We start from the raw sequence: 15,425 nt of genomic DNA, 5'->3' as shown, positions 1-15,425 counted from the left end.
GTAGGCCTACATCTCTAAAATAAATATTTAAATGTAAATTTTTTGTAAAAAAAAAAATCTTGGTCGTAAAATAAACTAAGCTAAGTTATTTCATGTTGGAATTAAGGATGGTCAAGTCTCGAAATTTCGGGAAAAATTTCGGGAAATTTTACATCTCGTTACACGAGACGAGATTTCTTTTTGGCCAAGATTTTTATCGAGACGAGAATAAAAAAAAAAAAATTAAAACGCCTGCAGAAAGTAAATGCAATACCCGCAATACAGGAGCGTGTTGTAGTTGTGTTTTCTTTGCGAAGGCGTTCTTATTTAATTAATTCTTTAAATGTAAATATTACTTTAATTATTTTAATAATATTACTTTAATAACATTTGAGAAGTTTTGTTAAGTGTAAGCAGTGTGAGGAATGTTTTATTACTATAAAAAGTCAAAACAAGTAACTATTTTATAAAAATGAATATTGCTTTTATTTTATTTTAGGATAAGTTGAACTCTATCCTAACTGATATCACTATGTTTCCTAATTGTAGGCATTTTTAATAAGTTAGGCGTGATTAATAAAAAAATGTTATGCTGATGTTTTTTAATAAAAGATTGTAAATATTCTTGCCTATTATCATTATTTTTGTATTTAAACAATCATCTAACAATGTTACAAAATCAGGTAAAAATTTTGAACGTGCATTTCCCGTTGTGTATGAGAAGGGAAATCCCGTCTTGATCTCGTCTCGAAATTTTATGAGAAATAAAAAATCTCGTCTCGTCTCGTCTCGAACTAAAAATCCAATCTCGTCCATCCCTAGTTGGAATGTTAATTATTAGAATTATTATTTTTACCTATTCTTAATCTTATTTCAACTCTAATGTTAAGAAAACATTGCCTTTTGTTTTGTTATCCTTTTATGAGTTTAATGTACTTAAAAAAATATACAACCCTACATCATAACATTGAATTGCATTTTGAAAAGGTTTGTGACTAATGATTGACTTACTTAGCTCTGCTTGCACACATACCTGGGCAGCAGGGCGGCCACAGTAGTGAGCAGCACAGTGAGCCAATGCATCGGCGCGCCCATCGTAGTCTTCAGTACCCAGGTGTTACTGGGCAGTCCCCAGCACTGCATACACACTGAGTTGTACACCAGACAGAACAAGTAGTACGCACCTACTGACACCACCATGGATATCACATGGAGTATCGTCTGTAACAGTGCAACGCAACCATTGAAAAACTAACAAGTAGAATAGCTGATAAAGCATTTCCAACACAATGATAAATTTGTAACATTAGTCTCTTTGGAAAAATATGTGAAGTGGGGTTATGTAGGTTAAATTTAAATGGTTTAAAAATTGCATTTTGAAATCTACGTACTAAGCACAAGTTAAGAGATTCTTTTTAAAATATAAAATTCTTTAAACATTAACCCCCTTAAAACTCCTACATTGATCCGTAAAATCATACAAAGCAACATATTAAGTGTGGCTGCGAGATGGCCGGCCGCGCTGTGTGTGTGTGCAAAAACTTTTAAATTTAGTTTGACCCAAATAAGAATGTGTTGCAGCATGTAACATATTCCAGTAGTTGTGGACATTGTATTGAAAGAACCCAACAGATAGCAACACTAAATAAAACTGCTAGTAGGCCCTCACAGGGGGTCCACAGACAATTTGTCAATTATTTCCATGACTTCCCATGACTATCCATGACCATTTACCATTGATTTCCATCACTCACAAACTTTATTAAAAAAGTTGAGTAATCAATTTTGCAAAAATATGGTATTCAAAATAAGGAAGGAAAAAGAAAACCCAGCCTCCTCCATCCCCATAGCTGGCCAAGTTCTCTATCCACTTTCTTTTTTCCTTCCTAATTTGAGTTGTAATAATAAAGTTGTAACATTTGAATTTACACTACTGTTGTAACAATATCCTACAAATATATAAGATAAAGTAGGGAAAGATTGTATGGAAATAATACAAAATAGAAAATCATAAACTAATACAACGGTAATAAATTGTATTGTCGTACATTTGTGAAAGAACCTGAAAAATGGTACAATAGTCAGGGTTACGGCAGACTAGAGCATTAAAAAGTCCCGTCAAATCGATCCAATACTTTGGGAGTTAGGAATGCTACGTAGTTAATCGTAGTCCGTCACGTTACTTTTAAATAATAAAAAAAAAATTCAAATTTCAATTACAATCACTCTGAATAAAAAAAAAAATTTGAGATGGCAAATAACTATTCAGTGGATATTTGAAATTAACGACATTCACATTGCGCTTATGATGAGCAAATCCAAGACGGGTGTTAGCTTCCATGGACTCCCTTGGAGAACTATTAAAAACTACAAAGAACATTTATAATCTCACAGTATTCTAGATATTTAAATTATACTTTGGTGTTAAACAAAATAGTTTTGGGTGGTAAAAAATTCATCAGCAGCTGTTTGAAATTATCCATGATGGCCACTAGCCTCCAAGTGACTCTTAATACAGGTAACTTTGTTTAAAGTAAAGCATTAAAACTTTTAGTAAAGTCAAGTCAATCATTTATTTTCACAAAACGTTCACAGATCGAGCATAGCTGGGAAACAGGTGAAATAGTCATATACATAAAATACATTTAAACTATAATAACTAAAAAATATGCTAAGAAATCAAATAAATACATCATTTAAAAAATCATTTATTATCATTAACGTTGTCATTTGCAATAAAGTATTTAAGCAAATAAATAAAATTGTAACCTGCGATTTAATAATATAGGTGGGAGCCAATCTGACTTTTATACAACTTAGACAAACTCTGCAAATAGCCAACACAACAATATAAAAAATACCTCTACAAATTTAAAACAATCTTATTTTAGCTGTAACTGAGATATCGTTAAAAGGACTACATGAAAGAACTGTCAATAAACATTAAACAAGCTATCTTAAAAGCTGATAGTAAATTGTTTCTTCTATTTAATTGCATATTTTAACTACTGTATCTTGAATTCCGATAAGTTTAGGTTTACACTAATGTAATATTTGACAAATACACAGAGAAAATCAGCAACCCATTACAGAACTTTAAGCCTGTTTTATGTTTTCTTTGTACTGACCCATGATTGAGTCTCCAGTGCTACTTGTCCCAGCATGGCCCACATACAAGAGGTAGTGATGGTAGTACCAAACTCCCAGATACCCAGCTCCGTTGTATCCGAATACCCCTGAAACATGATTGGCACATTTTGTTGACAAATTATTTCTCTTGTAAAGATAGTGTCAATTGATTGTTCAAGGGTGGCCCTTTTATTTTATTTATTTATATCAACAGGTACATTCTGTATTTATGCATATATTTCATGTAGGTATATAATGTATAAATCTTGAATAAAGCTTTTCTGATTCTGATTCTGATTGATTCTGATTATGATACACCATTTACTGACAGCCACCTTCTCCTCAGACTGTGCACACTTCATACATGCTTAATCCCCATTAACATAATGTTTGTTTTGTAAATCTGTAAATTTAATACTAAGCTGCACGGCTTAGAACCAACGAATACAAATCCTTTAAGAAGCAAAATGCTTATAGAAATTAGTCAGACTGGAATTTTGCGGCCAAGATTATCCAAGCGCAACCGCCGCTATGATCGCTCGCAAGGCGGCCACACTACTTCATCTCTCTCTCTCTCTGAGCCGACTCTTTGTCCTAATTCTCTCTCTCACTCAGTCAGCTGACTTGGCCACGCGCTCGCGATAGTCTAACTAGCGGCAGCTGCGGGAACTATCCAAAATTCAGATTCCCAGACTTAAATTTTTACAAAGTCATTGCGCTTCTTATAAGTGTTGTATTCATTGGTACTATAAACAGTTCCCAACATAGAACATAGACCAAAGAGGAGTACTTTGTTGTAGAAAAGGATAGTTAGTTGTTTATCCTTCCTTCCTTCTTGAGAAATTTGAAAAAAAAACCATTTTGAACTTTCAAATTTGGTGTATAGGCTTTCTGAAAACGTCCCTCAATTGAGTGCATGCTTTTCATTCAGCTTTGCTGCAACACTCACCGCAATAGTGATGTAGAAGATGGCGATTGACTGGTACATAGAGTCTATTGTGGTGATCCAAAAGGAAGACGGCTGATACACCTTTCCATTCCGTCCCTTCTCATACAACGCTGGCCTGGCCAGCAGCAACGCTTGTGGTGCGTCCTGGTCATACACACCTACGATGGAACGACCATGTCAGTGGTAATATTCAAACTAATCATAATAAATAGTGGTGTCGTAATTTTTATCCATGCAGTTACAGTTAAGTTTGTGTTTCATCGATTGTTGGTAGTCGGGTATTTAAGGTTTTTAATAGATCATATTACCACCAACTTATATTCAGCCAGGGGTCTCCAACCTTTTCATCCAAGGGCCGCATTAACAGAAAGGACCGAGGTAGCCCCCCTCCAAATTTCCCAAAACTAGATTGTTTTCAAATTAGAGTTCAGCGGTGATTTTTGAAATTTTCTTGCTGATTTTTTAGTTGCTCTAATATAACTTGTTGACTAACTAAAATAAAAATTCTTTGCATTTTTGTGCAAATTATGTTGTGAAACAAAACAATTTAATTTTGTTTGTAGATATATTAAATTGTGTTTGTTATATTCATAGTTTGCTTAGTCAAGATAACACAAGTAGGCTTATGATTATTTAAATTCTTAAGAAAGTTAATATTCATTGTACAGTAGCCTGTATTTACTGTGATATTATATTCATGATGTATTGGGAGTTTTGATGAAAACACTGCATGGCACAACACAATATCTTATCAATGTACTACCCAGTTTACTTGATTGAACTTTTTAATTGTAATGGTGATAAGAAAGCTTTAGCCTACAATAATTACAATGAGTCTACAAGGAGTGTGGAGATAAAGCTAAAATGAACAGTCATTTTTAGAGATAGTTTTGCATTTGCCACATCAAGGTCAGTCCAATCAATCAGAATTAATAATTGTTGTCCTGATCTTTAGGATTGATTACAAAGGTTCATCTAACTTAGAAAATCTGTATTTAGATAGCACGATAGAGGCAAGTGCTCACAGCTACTTCTCTATTATTGAAAAAAAACCTGGCAAGTGAGAGAAGTGTACTTTAGGCTTAAACAGGGTGTCTAGCGAACCTGGACACCAAAAATCATACTTGTATGAACCAGGGATTACAAAGATCACCTCAAACTATATAAGTCTAAAAATCCATATAGGCTTTAATAATCATATATATGTATACATTTTTGTAGTGTGAATATACCATTATGTCACAAGAACTACAGTATATAATTTGTGATCTAATTGGTGATTTTCTCTTGCAATCGCATGACAATTTTGAACATCTGCAATTGCGAGGACATCGTCTCTCGTGATCGCTGGTACTGTCAGAGCCTTTCTGGTTTAATTGAAACACAGCTGTTTCATGCAACAGAAAATGGAGTAAACCTTCAAGTTAGTTAGCTAAATATTAAGTAGCAAGATACACCTGTGATTGCTAAACAACCCGTTCTGGCAGTTACACAGGTAAATGAAACCTTTATCAGGCTGTTTTAAAAATCCATAACTAAATATATTTGATTATTAATACTCTTATTTCTTACCAATTGCTATTGGTGGTAAAGATGTGAAGAATAGGTTGTACAACATATGGTACATCTGGTCAATCATTATGGTACCAGAGAATCCACAGTACAGTTGGTACCAGAATATTAGGAAGACAAAAGTCTGTAAACAGATATAGTATTATTTTCCTAGGTTAATTATAAAATCTTTATACATTTATAGAGAGAATGGATACATAACTAAAGTTATTTACTAGGCCTATATATAACTAAAGCCTTGTCTTGTGATTGGATGCCGCCAACTGCAAACTTTCGTGGTCCCGACTATAGTTAACTAGTTATTCTTTGTCATTTTACCAATTTAAAAACTATTCTAACTTAAAAAAAAGCTTTTTATCGGGTAGACGATAAGGTCATCGGTTTTAGCTTACATCTTGTAACCAAGAGAAGACAAATCCTTACCGCATTCTTGTAGAAAAAATAAAGAACCATCCGAGAGAGTCTGTCATAAGACCAGTGGCCGTGCACCAGCAAGAATTTACGCAGGAACTTAAACCTGGACATGGAGAAGTCTGAAGCCATCACAGCTTGCATTCCCTCCTGGCCTGCGATGCCGATACCTACGTCAGCTGTCTGTATCATAGACACATCATTGGCTCCGTCTCCTGTAAAGCAATACAAAACATTTTCAAAATCCTTAAGATTCAATAAGGTTTGTTGCCGCCATTAAAACATAACATTTTGTAATTTACATTGTTGTTTGTAGCATTGTTGCAATACAACTCTTATACTACGTGTATCTTAAAGAAGTGCTTCGTAATGTTGTTTTTTGGCGTATACTATTCCAAGGCAAAAATATTTCTATGCCACTTGGTCTTGTGAAATGAAATTATAGATAGGCTACCTCAATTAAGTACTGAACACAGGGTGCAAAGTTTTAATTTTACTGATATTTGCTTGAGAGATTTTATTTAAAGTCAGTCACTAATAATCTTGCCCTGGTTCTAGCTTCCAGTTTACTGTAGGCCTACACAGTTGCGGATTAACTATTGATAACATACCAGCCAAAAAGTTTCTTTTTGAAATATAATAAAACGTGTACACACAGAACCGCAGAGGCCTCCATGTACCACTATTAAAATGTCCTAATACATTTCATCACTAAAGCCTAAAGTGGCTCTTTTTGACGGTTGTAGTGATTTGTAGTTGATTGTAGTTAATCATTGTGGAAGGAACCTAACCTAAAAATTGTGCTTGACAAATTTTATGCGGTATTTTTGATGGTGCCCCTTTCCCCTTTGTGACTTTGCCCCTGCTTTTCCCCTCCATTTGGCAATATTGAGGGCCTGTTACCACTTTTTTTAGTGCTGCTATCTGTTGGTTTCTTTTAAAACTACATTCACAACGAATGGAACCCAGTACATGCTATAATATACCTCTCCTATTGGATGAAACTAAATTTAAACATGTTCGCACACTCATCCACACAGAGCATTAGCTGTCCCTGCACCCGGCCGCGGCTGGCCACCATGCAAACGCAGTGAAGGTGTTAAATAAATGGAAATTTATAGAGGGATACACACCACAGGTTACCGGCTGGGGCTTTAAACACCGGTTGATATTGACGTATGACGTATGACCTGTTAAATTTAAATTTAAAATATAAATTAACTTTATTGTTTTGTGACGATCTATTGCTAGTTTAGTTACCGATGGCACAAGTGCGCATGTGTAGCCTTTCCTTGACTATCCGCACTAGATAGGCCTTCTGTAGCGGGGTGGTACGACAAGCGAGCACGGACGAGCAGTGACGTGTCAGCTCTAGGAACGGCCTCTGCAGGTTGGACCTGGGGTCTAGAATGTACCTGTCACACAAACATGGTGTTATATGATGAGTATGAATGATGGGTGAGTGTAAATTATCTGTGTAGCTTTGTTACTGACTAAAATCAGCTGTTTCTCAGCCAGGTCCCTTCATTCAAACTAAAATTACTAAAATAAAACACAAACTTGTTATTTTATTTTTGCAATGTATGAGGCATGCACATTGACATTCTGTCAAATACAATAAACAAGCATTTGATTCTTAAAACAATTAATGAATGCATAGTAACTTCACTACTTACGTTAAAGTCTTCCCGTCAACCACCAGTGCTTTTTTCTTCACAGGTTTTTTCCTACTGGGTGCAGTAGGAGTTCCTTGACCCGCATTTTGTCTGCTAAAAAAATAATATTAAATAATTAAATGGTACAAAATATCAGTATTTAAGATAATCATGGCTGTATTTACACAGTCAAACAATAATATATTGACCAGTTTCACTTGTATGATTTGGTCGTGTTTGGTTGCCAAGTCAGTTTTAGTAACTGATTGAGCAGACCTTTAGTTGAGAGTCCAACTAAAATGGGTAGGTATAATATAAGTCAATGGCACAAGCTATTTGGCGAATGTCTGATTGCTGTGGTCATACTTATTTTTTTGAACTTCACAACTGGAATTGATACCGTAATGGCAGTTCTTAAGGAAGTCCTTTCCATGTATGTACCTTACTTGTCCAAATGGAGACAAATCATACAGGTGTAACATTGATGGCTAAAACTCATATAATATGGTAAACACATAGGTTACTAGCTGGGTTTTCTCTACAATTTAACCTTGATGAAGCAGTACTAACTTGGATTAGAAAACTAGAGGTAGAAACATTTTGCTGGTGTTGTACAATCAGTATTTCAGAGTTTTCAATTACCCGGCACGGCCAAAGTCCCATGTGCTGGATTAGCGAGTGTGACTCAACTCACCTGTTCTCAGAGAGCGAGTGCTGTATCTCGTTGTTGTAGAAGTTAATTGTGGCCTCAGCCGCCTCCTTGCTCCTGGCTGAGAGTCGCAGTAGTTCCATGTTGGCGGAGAACAGTTTGGCCGAGTACGCCACGTTGATGGCCGTCTCTGTCTTGTCTCCCGTCAGCAGCCACACGACGATGCCGGCCGCACGCAGCGCACACATTGTCTCTTGAACACCCTCCTGTAGTCTGTCCTCTATACCGGTCGCCCCTGCAACAATACATCACCACTGCATTAGGACAGTTAAAAGAGCTTACACTTGGGTTCTAATGATGATCAAAACCCGTGTTCTAATGTCAAAACCAGAACAGTAACTTATCAATCACATCCCAAATCTTGAATCTCAAAATTTAAATACAAAACTTTATTACTTGCCTTGATAAGGTTACATAAAGTTATAAGAAAAATAGTGATGGGTCGGTACCACTTTTTCAATGTCGGTTCTGGTACCTATCGGTTCCTAACCAAAATCGATTCTCGGTTCTCGGTTCCGGTACCATCGGTACCTCATTTTAAATTAGGCTACTTAATTGTTTTATTTCAAAAACAAAATATCCCTATACCAATTTTTAAAACTGATTATTTTTTATTAGTGTAGGTTGGTTTTATTAAGGGATTAAGAAAATCAAACTTAGGCCTATTTGTACAACCCACACTTTGACAACCAAACACATTCAAATCAAAACAATATATACCATACCAGAAGTGTTAAATATAGACCTATTTGTTGAGATGATTCACTGTTAAACCAATAAATTTAACATAGGTTCCTAACCTTGGAAAGGAAAGGGGGCTCTGGAAATTTGTTAAAATGAGTTAACTTAACTACCTGTTAAGTTCAAACGTTCAAACTAAATATTTAGAAGGAAGTAATTTTTAGCCATCTATGTTAATTTTTAGGCACATCTATTCCTGAAGTAAGGACCCATATTTAAACCAATGATGCACTTACTGCGATGAACCAACTGAAGTGGGATTGAAGTGAATGCTTCGCACGTGTCGGCTAGTAATTAAAATTGAATTGTGATAATGTTTGATTCTGACAGTATAAATGATTGGGTTTTACCGAGCAGTGAGAGGTTGCACTCCAGCTGATTGTACAGTTCTCTGAGCCGCCTTTCCCTGGTGTCATGCAGCAGGTCAGCCTCTTGTAGTCTCTCCTGCCACTCGGTGAACTGCGGGACACTCAGCTTGCGCTTGGCCATGACCAGCACACGCAGACCCTGGCGAGCATACGTGTTGAGGTGCTGCTGCGTCCGCAACAGACACTGCTGCGCTTGTAGGCTGTCTGCAATCATGTCAGATCAAGATATACTTCATTTAAAAAAATATATAAATTTAACAATTCACTTGTAGTGGAAAAAAACCTGTTTAACATTAACTGTTAAAAAAAATACAAAGGAATAAATTACAGTAATGTTTGATATACAACATTCAGGAAATAACCCTACATAGGCTGGAAGCCTGTGCAGTGCATAGGCTCAATAGCTATTAGTGACTTATTTAATGTCCGAGTTGGTAAAACTGAAAATATAAAAAAATGTATAGGCCTAGTGGAACTTAAAAACTATTGTGGTAATTTCTGTACAATAATGCTGAAGCACAATGAGTGCAATTTTGAGGCAATGAAGCAACATGGAGTGAATGGACCTTATTAGTTAAGTAATAGTTACGTAGGGAAACAAATTAGAGTCAGTTCCACCTGTACTCTGCTCTGTTAAGGTGCTCTGATTTTTCTACACCCCACTCTACCAACCTCAACTATACTCTGTCTGAATTTAATGTGCGGTTGAAGGACAAATTTGTTTTCCCCTGTTTTCTCCCTGGCCCCTGCCACCACCACATATTAGCCTACAGCTGATTCATACTGTTCATGATTTTACAACAGGTGTCACTTTGTTTACATTTTAGTAGTAAACAACATTGTGATTATTATGATGATATTTTGTGCAGTTTAATATTATTCAGTCTGGGTTTAATTGATTAGTGTTAATTAGAAATAGAAAAAAAAGTCCAAAACTTAACTTGAGAAGGAATTAAATACATTGCAGCACATAATATGGACTCCGAAGATTGTAATATAGAAAATATATCAAAAGATTATTGTAATGGATAATGCCAGCTACCATTCGAAACGACTTAACAAAATGCTAAGTTCAAAATCTAGAAAGGCAGACATTGTGAAGTGGCTATCAGATAATGGTATTGAACACAATCATCCAGTCCATACAGTAGCAGAACTCCTTACCACCGTGCGGGAGCACAGGCAAGATTTTCCCCCACAGTACGAACTGGATGAACTTGCGTTGCATATGGGTCTGAGGTTGTTCGCCTACCCCCTACCATTGTCAATACAATCCCATAGAGCTAATTTGGGCTCAAGTGAAAGGGGAGGTAGCGCAAAATAACACGTCTTTTAAAATAAAGGATGTCAGGAACCTTCTTGAAAATGTCATGAACCATGTAACAGTAGGAGACTGGAAGAAATGTGTAATTCATGCTGAAAATATCCAGGAAGAAGATTTTTTTAAAGAAGGACTGCGTGACGAAATTATGGAACCATTCATTATAAATCTGCAGGATGACTCTGGTGGCTTAAGCGAAGATGATGGTGAACATCTACTTTCCAGTTATGAGAGTGAATGATGTAATGGAACGTTTCCAGTAATTTGTTAACGTTCACATTACATCTAACTTTTGTTAAATTTACATCATTGTGTTCATTTTGTGGTTTAATATATGTTTTATAAATAAAATTATATTTATATATTTTTACGAGTTTTGTTTTCTATTTGGTGTGTACTCAGGCATATTGGGCTTTTATTATTAGGGATTTGAAATATTTATACAATTAGTAAACAACGAAAAAATGCAAAAACTTAAATATAACTGTTTCATACAAATGGTTTAATTTTTGTGTATCTTTAAACATAACTCGTTCATTCAAATAGTATGATCAATTTGTTATGTTAGTTTATCCTCAGTAAAAGAAAATTATAGCAAATAATGTATGGTATAATAAAACAAGTTTAATGAAATGACTCCGTTGTTCATCATGACCTAATAGGTACATATTAAAGGCAAAGTACTCTGATGTTGTACACGGATTATTCAGGCATAAACAGGATAACCCAATGGTTTTCATCCTGATCTGACCTTAGGGCTCCGCTAGAGACCTTGACAAAGTTCCCATTGCCGACGGTATTAAAATAATAACTAAATAAGAAGTGAAGAATCGCTTTAGAATTGTGAAACCAGTTCACCACGATATTAACTAATTTAATAATGTATAGTTACATTACCTGAACTAAAATTGTATTTAAAACAATCCATCAAAAGCATAAAGCATAAATGTTAGTCCAAGATTATCTATATTACAGTACAACAAAACTTCTAGTGAAATTAAAATTAATACGTAGATTATTTATGTTAAAATAAATCTTCTTGTTTTATTATGTGTGTAGTTCAATCATAAAAAACAAAAGCTTCCTAAAAACCTGTCTGCAATATAAAACAGATGATTGTTACGGGTATTTTTGTGTAGAAAAGGGTAAATGAGAGGGAGATTTACCATAATAAGGAAATCATATGTTGAATTTCAACCGCACAATTATTTTAGACAGACTTTAACATTAGGGCCTACTGTTAGAAGTCATGTTTATTTCAAATTTAACAGTAGATTGTAATTTTAACCAGACAAAAATCCTATTTAGATTTATCTGTTGGTATTGATCTATTGATTTAGGTTTAATCCTTTATATTAATAGGCAAGCATGTTTCTTGAAAACCTTTTTCTCAGCTTGTCTGGATTGCAGGAAAATTCTATGCACACTGTTTCAAAGATATTTTCCAGTAGATGTGCAGATTCTCTAATTTAAAATAGATCCAAAAATAAACAAAAAATGAATTTTAAATTTAAAAAAAATTACATAGGTCTTGTGTTACCATGCTGGTAACAAAATAACAAACAACATTTAAACAGAAAGAGAAAATCAAAACAAAAATAAGAAATTCCAATCACATGTTTTTTATTTACAGCGTGGAGTACAAATATTTAACTAACTACTCAACTAAAATTACTTATAGTGTTCTACAAGATGTATTAACATTTTGCACAGGATGACTCAGTAGCAAGGGAGGCTAGAATCACCCACAAAAGAAAACTGCTTAATAAATTATAATCCAAATTTCAAAGTAAAATTAACCTTTGCGTTGCTGATCAATAATTCACAGTGTGATGGGTTTAAAAGGGTAATTGTGGTGCTAAGTGTAAGACCATAAACAACATAGTTGATTATTGCCTTTTGATGGCTCTATCTAGTGGATTACCTAGCTACAAAAGCCTACAAGAGTTAAAGTTCTGTTCACCTTCAAATCTGAACTTCTTTTACTGCTTCTAATTTTGGGGAGTAAAAGAGTAGAATGAATATTTTTTTGTTTATTATTTTATTTCGTGGACTTATAAAATTCAGTGATTTACAGTGCCTTTGAAATGCAGTTAGAGTTCATTTTCAGTTACTTCAATGACTTTAAAGTAAATCCTTAACAATTTGTATAAATGAGGTTTTTAGATAAAATAGTTGCGGTCTGCTCACCCATTGGTGCTAGTCTGGCAAATATCGCACTGTCAGCTCCCTTGCAGTACAGTACGATGTCTCCAGTGACTGGCTGTCGTACAACCACAGACATGCACTTGCGAGCCGAGTCAAACGGTAGTATCTTCAGCACATCATACTCCATCACACCTTGTCCTGTAATACATTGATTCATTAACCTAAATCACTTTAAAATCCTATCATATACATAGCAGGCTTACCTGTACATTGGGCGAGTCTCTTCAATAGGAAACATATTCGTACACAATTGAAATATTTCATGGTCGCTGACTACCTTACTGATCACAAAGAAGAGAATATTGCAATCACCCACTTCCACTTGGTAAGCCTGCTTTTCTAATCAAAAATCAAATAAAACCTATTCTGGACAAGAATCATAATACTTATAAATGAAATAACGATTATAACTGGCACATTCAACTTGTAGATAATAAATACCAAGTAGAATAAAAATGAAGATACCCCTGCCGCAGCAAAACCTGCAGACTAAGCGATTTCCATTTACCTGGCAGGATTTCTACAAAAATACTCCTTTAAAATTGGCAGATTTATTTAATTTTCAAATCTAATTATTTTTAATGAGTAATTAGGTTTGCTGCTACAGGGAAGGTAATGAGGTTTTTTTATTGAAATGTCGATAGCTTAGTATTAAATAAACAAAATTTCCAAATTTGGTTTTAATATATCCATAAACAAGCATACTACAATCATTTATTAATTCTCCATAAAAATAACATTGGAATTTTAAATTTACAATTTTTTTTTATTATTTTCATAACCGTTAGGCATACAACAACATTTCAATATACTAAATCATTTATTTTTTAAAGCTCTACAAAATGGTTTCAAACGAAATTGTAAAATTTTACGTTTTTAGGTTCAAAAATGGGAAAAACCCATTTTTACCCCATAAAACCCCCATAAACCGCTGTTCCCATAGTTTGATCGTGCACAAACTCCGTTCAAATAAATGCAGGTGTGTACCTCTGTACCAAATTTCATAAAAACTTTATAATTTTTTTCTTGAGATACCACGCTAACAGACATATATTATGTGAACGGTGTTTTTGGCCAATGGGAACCTCAAAACAAAAAAGTAAATCAGTCCTGTGTTTAGTTCTTACCATGAGACCTACGGTAATAGCTTATTCCCTACATGGGAAAAAAGTGCTATCCAGTTTTGTTTTCAAGATAGCATACTAGTGTAATAACATTCAATAACAAAGAAATTTAACAACTCAGTTGTAGTGGAACAAAACCTGTTTAACATTAACTGTTACAAAAAATCTAATATATAAAATTCTCGTGTCACAGTGTTTGTCTGCAAACTCCTCCGGAACGACTTCACCGATCGTTATGAAATTTGGTGTGTAAATTCTGTAGGTATGCGAATCGGACGTAAACTATTTCCCGTTTCGAAATTCTTAAAAGGGCTCCGCCCCAGTGGCTCTGGAGTTGCCCATGTTAACCTTATGAGAAATGGAATTATTGAATCTTAACAGCTGTTTCAATTAAACAAGTTGGTTCTGTTCTATGATGTTCAATAGCATTAAAGTTACAAGGATTACCAACAGGGTGCAGCACTATTATTTCTTTTACATTTATGACAACAGCTAATTTGCAACCAAAAGGTGAGTGAGCGTAGCGAACGAACTTCAACCTGGAGGCGAGTTAGCGTAGCGAACGAGCTACAGGGTTGCCACCAAAGTGAGATAAAAAAATTCATGCATAATTCAAGGTTTTCATTGGTAGTTTTGAAAAATTCATGGGGTATATGCTCGCACAATTTCACCATAAAAGAGTATTGCCTAGTTCAGAATTGTACATTAATTTATCGACAATATATAGTTTTGTGTGCTACTATAAAATAAAACACATTTCATGCAATTATTTTAGAGTGAAAAATAAGAATTTAATAAAATTTATCCAGTCTAAAAAAAGTAAAATCACAGATGAAAAAGGATATTTAATAAAAATCTTGTGTGTGATAATACAATGTAATTCTTAAAAAAAATTGAAACATCTGATTTAACAACATCATAACTTAGGCCTAATGATAAATTCAAACGTTAGAAGAAATAATAAATAAATAATAAGTCGGATTGGTAGTTAGGTATAGGCCTAACCTAAAAAACATTGCATCCAAACATAAAAGGTTTAACTTAGTTAATCCAGCAATGGCCTAGAACTTTACTGTCTAAACATCAAATTAAGATAATAGGCATAACGCATACCGGTAATTAAGATAATAGGCATAATAAAAACAAATGTTAAGAACATGATCAAGAAACGGTTAACTTAGTAATGGGCCATATCTAGGCCTACTAAAACGCACATGCAATCTATTACTACTGTAACACAGTAGGCTAGCCTACATTGT

The 15,425-nt window shown here is 34.6% G+C and overlaps 1 protein-coding gene across 3 annotated transcripts in view; it reads right to left on the bottom strand.

The window, feature by feature from the left end:
• Positions 1–15,425, bottom strand: part of LOC128988441 (phospholipid-transporting ATPase VD) — a 55,948-nt gene that overhangs the window by 6,811 nt on the left and 33,712 nt on the right. For 2 of the 3 annotated variants that reach the window (XM_054409723.1, XM_054409722.1), the window contains exons 13-22: positions 13,025–13,180; positions 9,496–9,717; positions 8,390–8,639; positions 7,717–7,809; positions 7,301–7,455; positions 6,053–6,255; positions 5,630–5,753; positions 4,058–4,215; positions 3,108–3,215; positions 1,013–1,200 (exon numbers count right to left, since the gene is read on the bottom strand). In XM_054409723.1, coding sequence (XP_054265698.1) covers positions 1,013–1,200; positions 3,108–3,215; positions 4,058–4,215; positions 5,630–5,753; positions 6,053–6,255; positions 7,301–7,455; positions 7,717–7,809; positions 8,390–8,639; positions 9,496–9,717; positions 13,025–13,180 — 1,657 coding nt within the window. The remainder of the gene's footprint in view (positions 1–1,012; positions 1,201–3,107; positions 3,216–4,057; positions 4,216–5,629; positions 5,754–6,052; positions 6,256–7,300; positions 7,456–7,716; positions 7,810–8,389; positions 8,640–9,495; positions 9,718–13,024; positions 13,181–15,425) is intronic. The other variant, XM_054409724.1, reaches the window with a different exon arrangement.

This window comes from Macrosteles quadrilineatus, unplaced genomic scaffold (assembly GCF_028750875.1).
Source record: "Macrosteles quadrilineatus isolate MER2022 unplaced genomic scaffold, UCM_ALF_1.0 Scaffold_3__2_contigs__length_128488019, whole genome shotgun sequence".
NCBI classification, from domain to species: domain Eukaryota; kingdom Metazoa; phylum Arthropoda; class Insecta; order Hemiptera; family Cicadellidae; genus Macrosteles; species Macrosteles quadrilineatus.
Note: the sequence above shows the minus strand (reverse complement) of the source record. Positions and strands in the feature narration are given on the sequence as shown.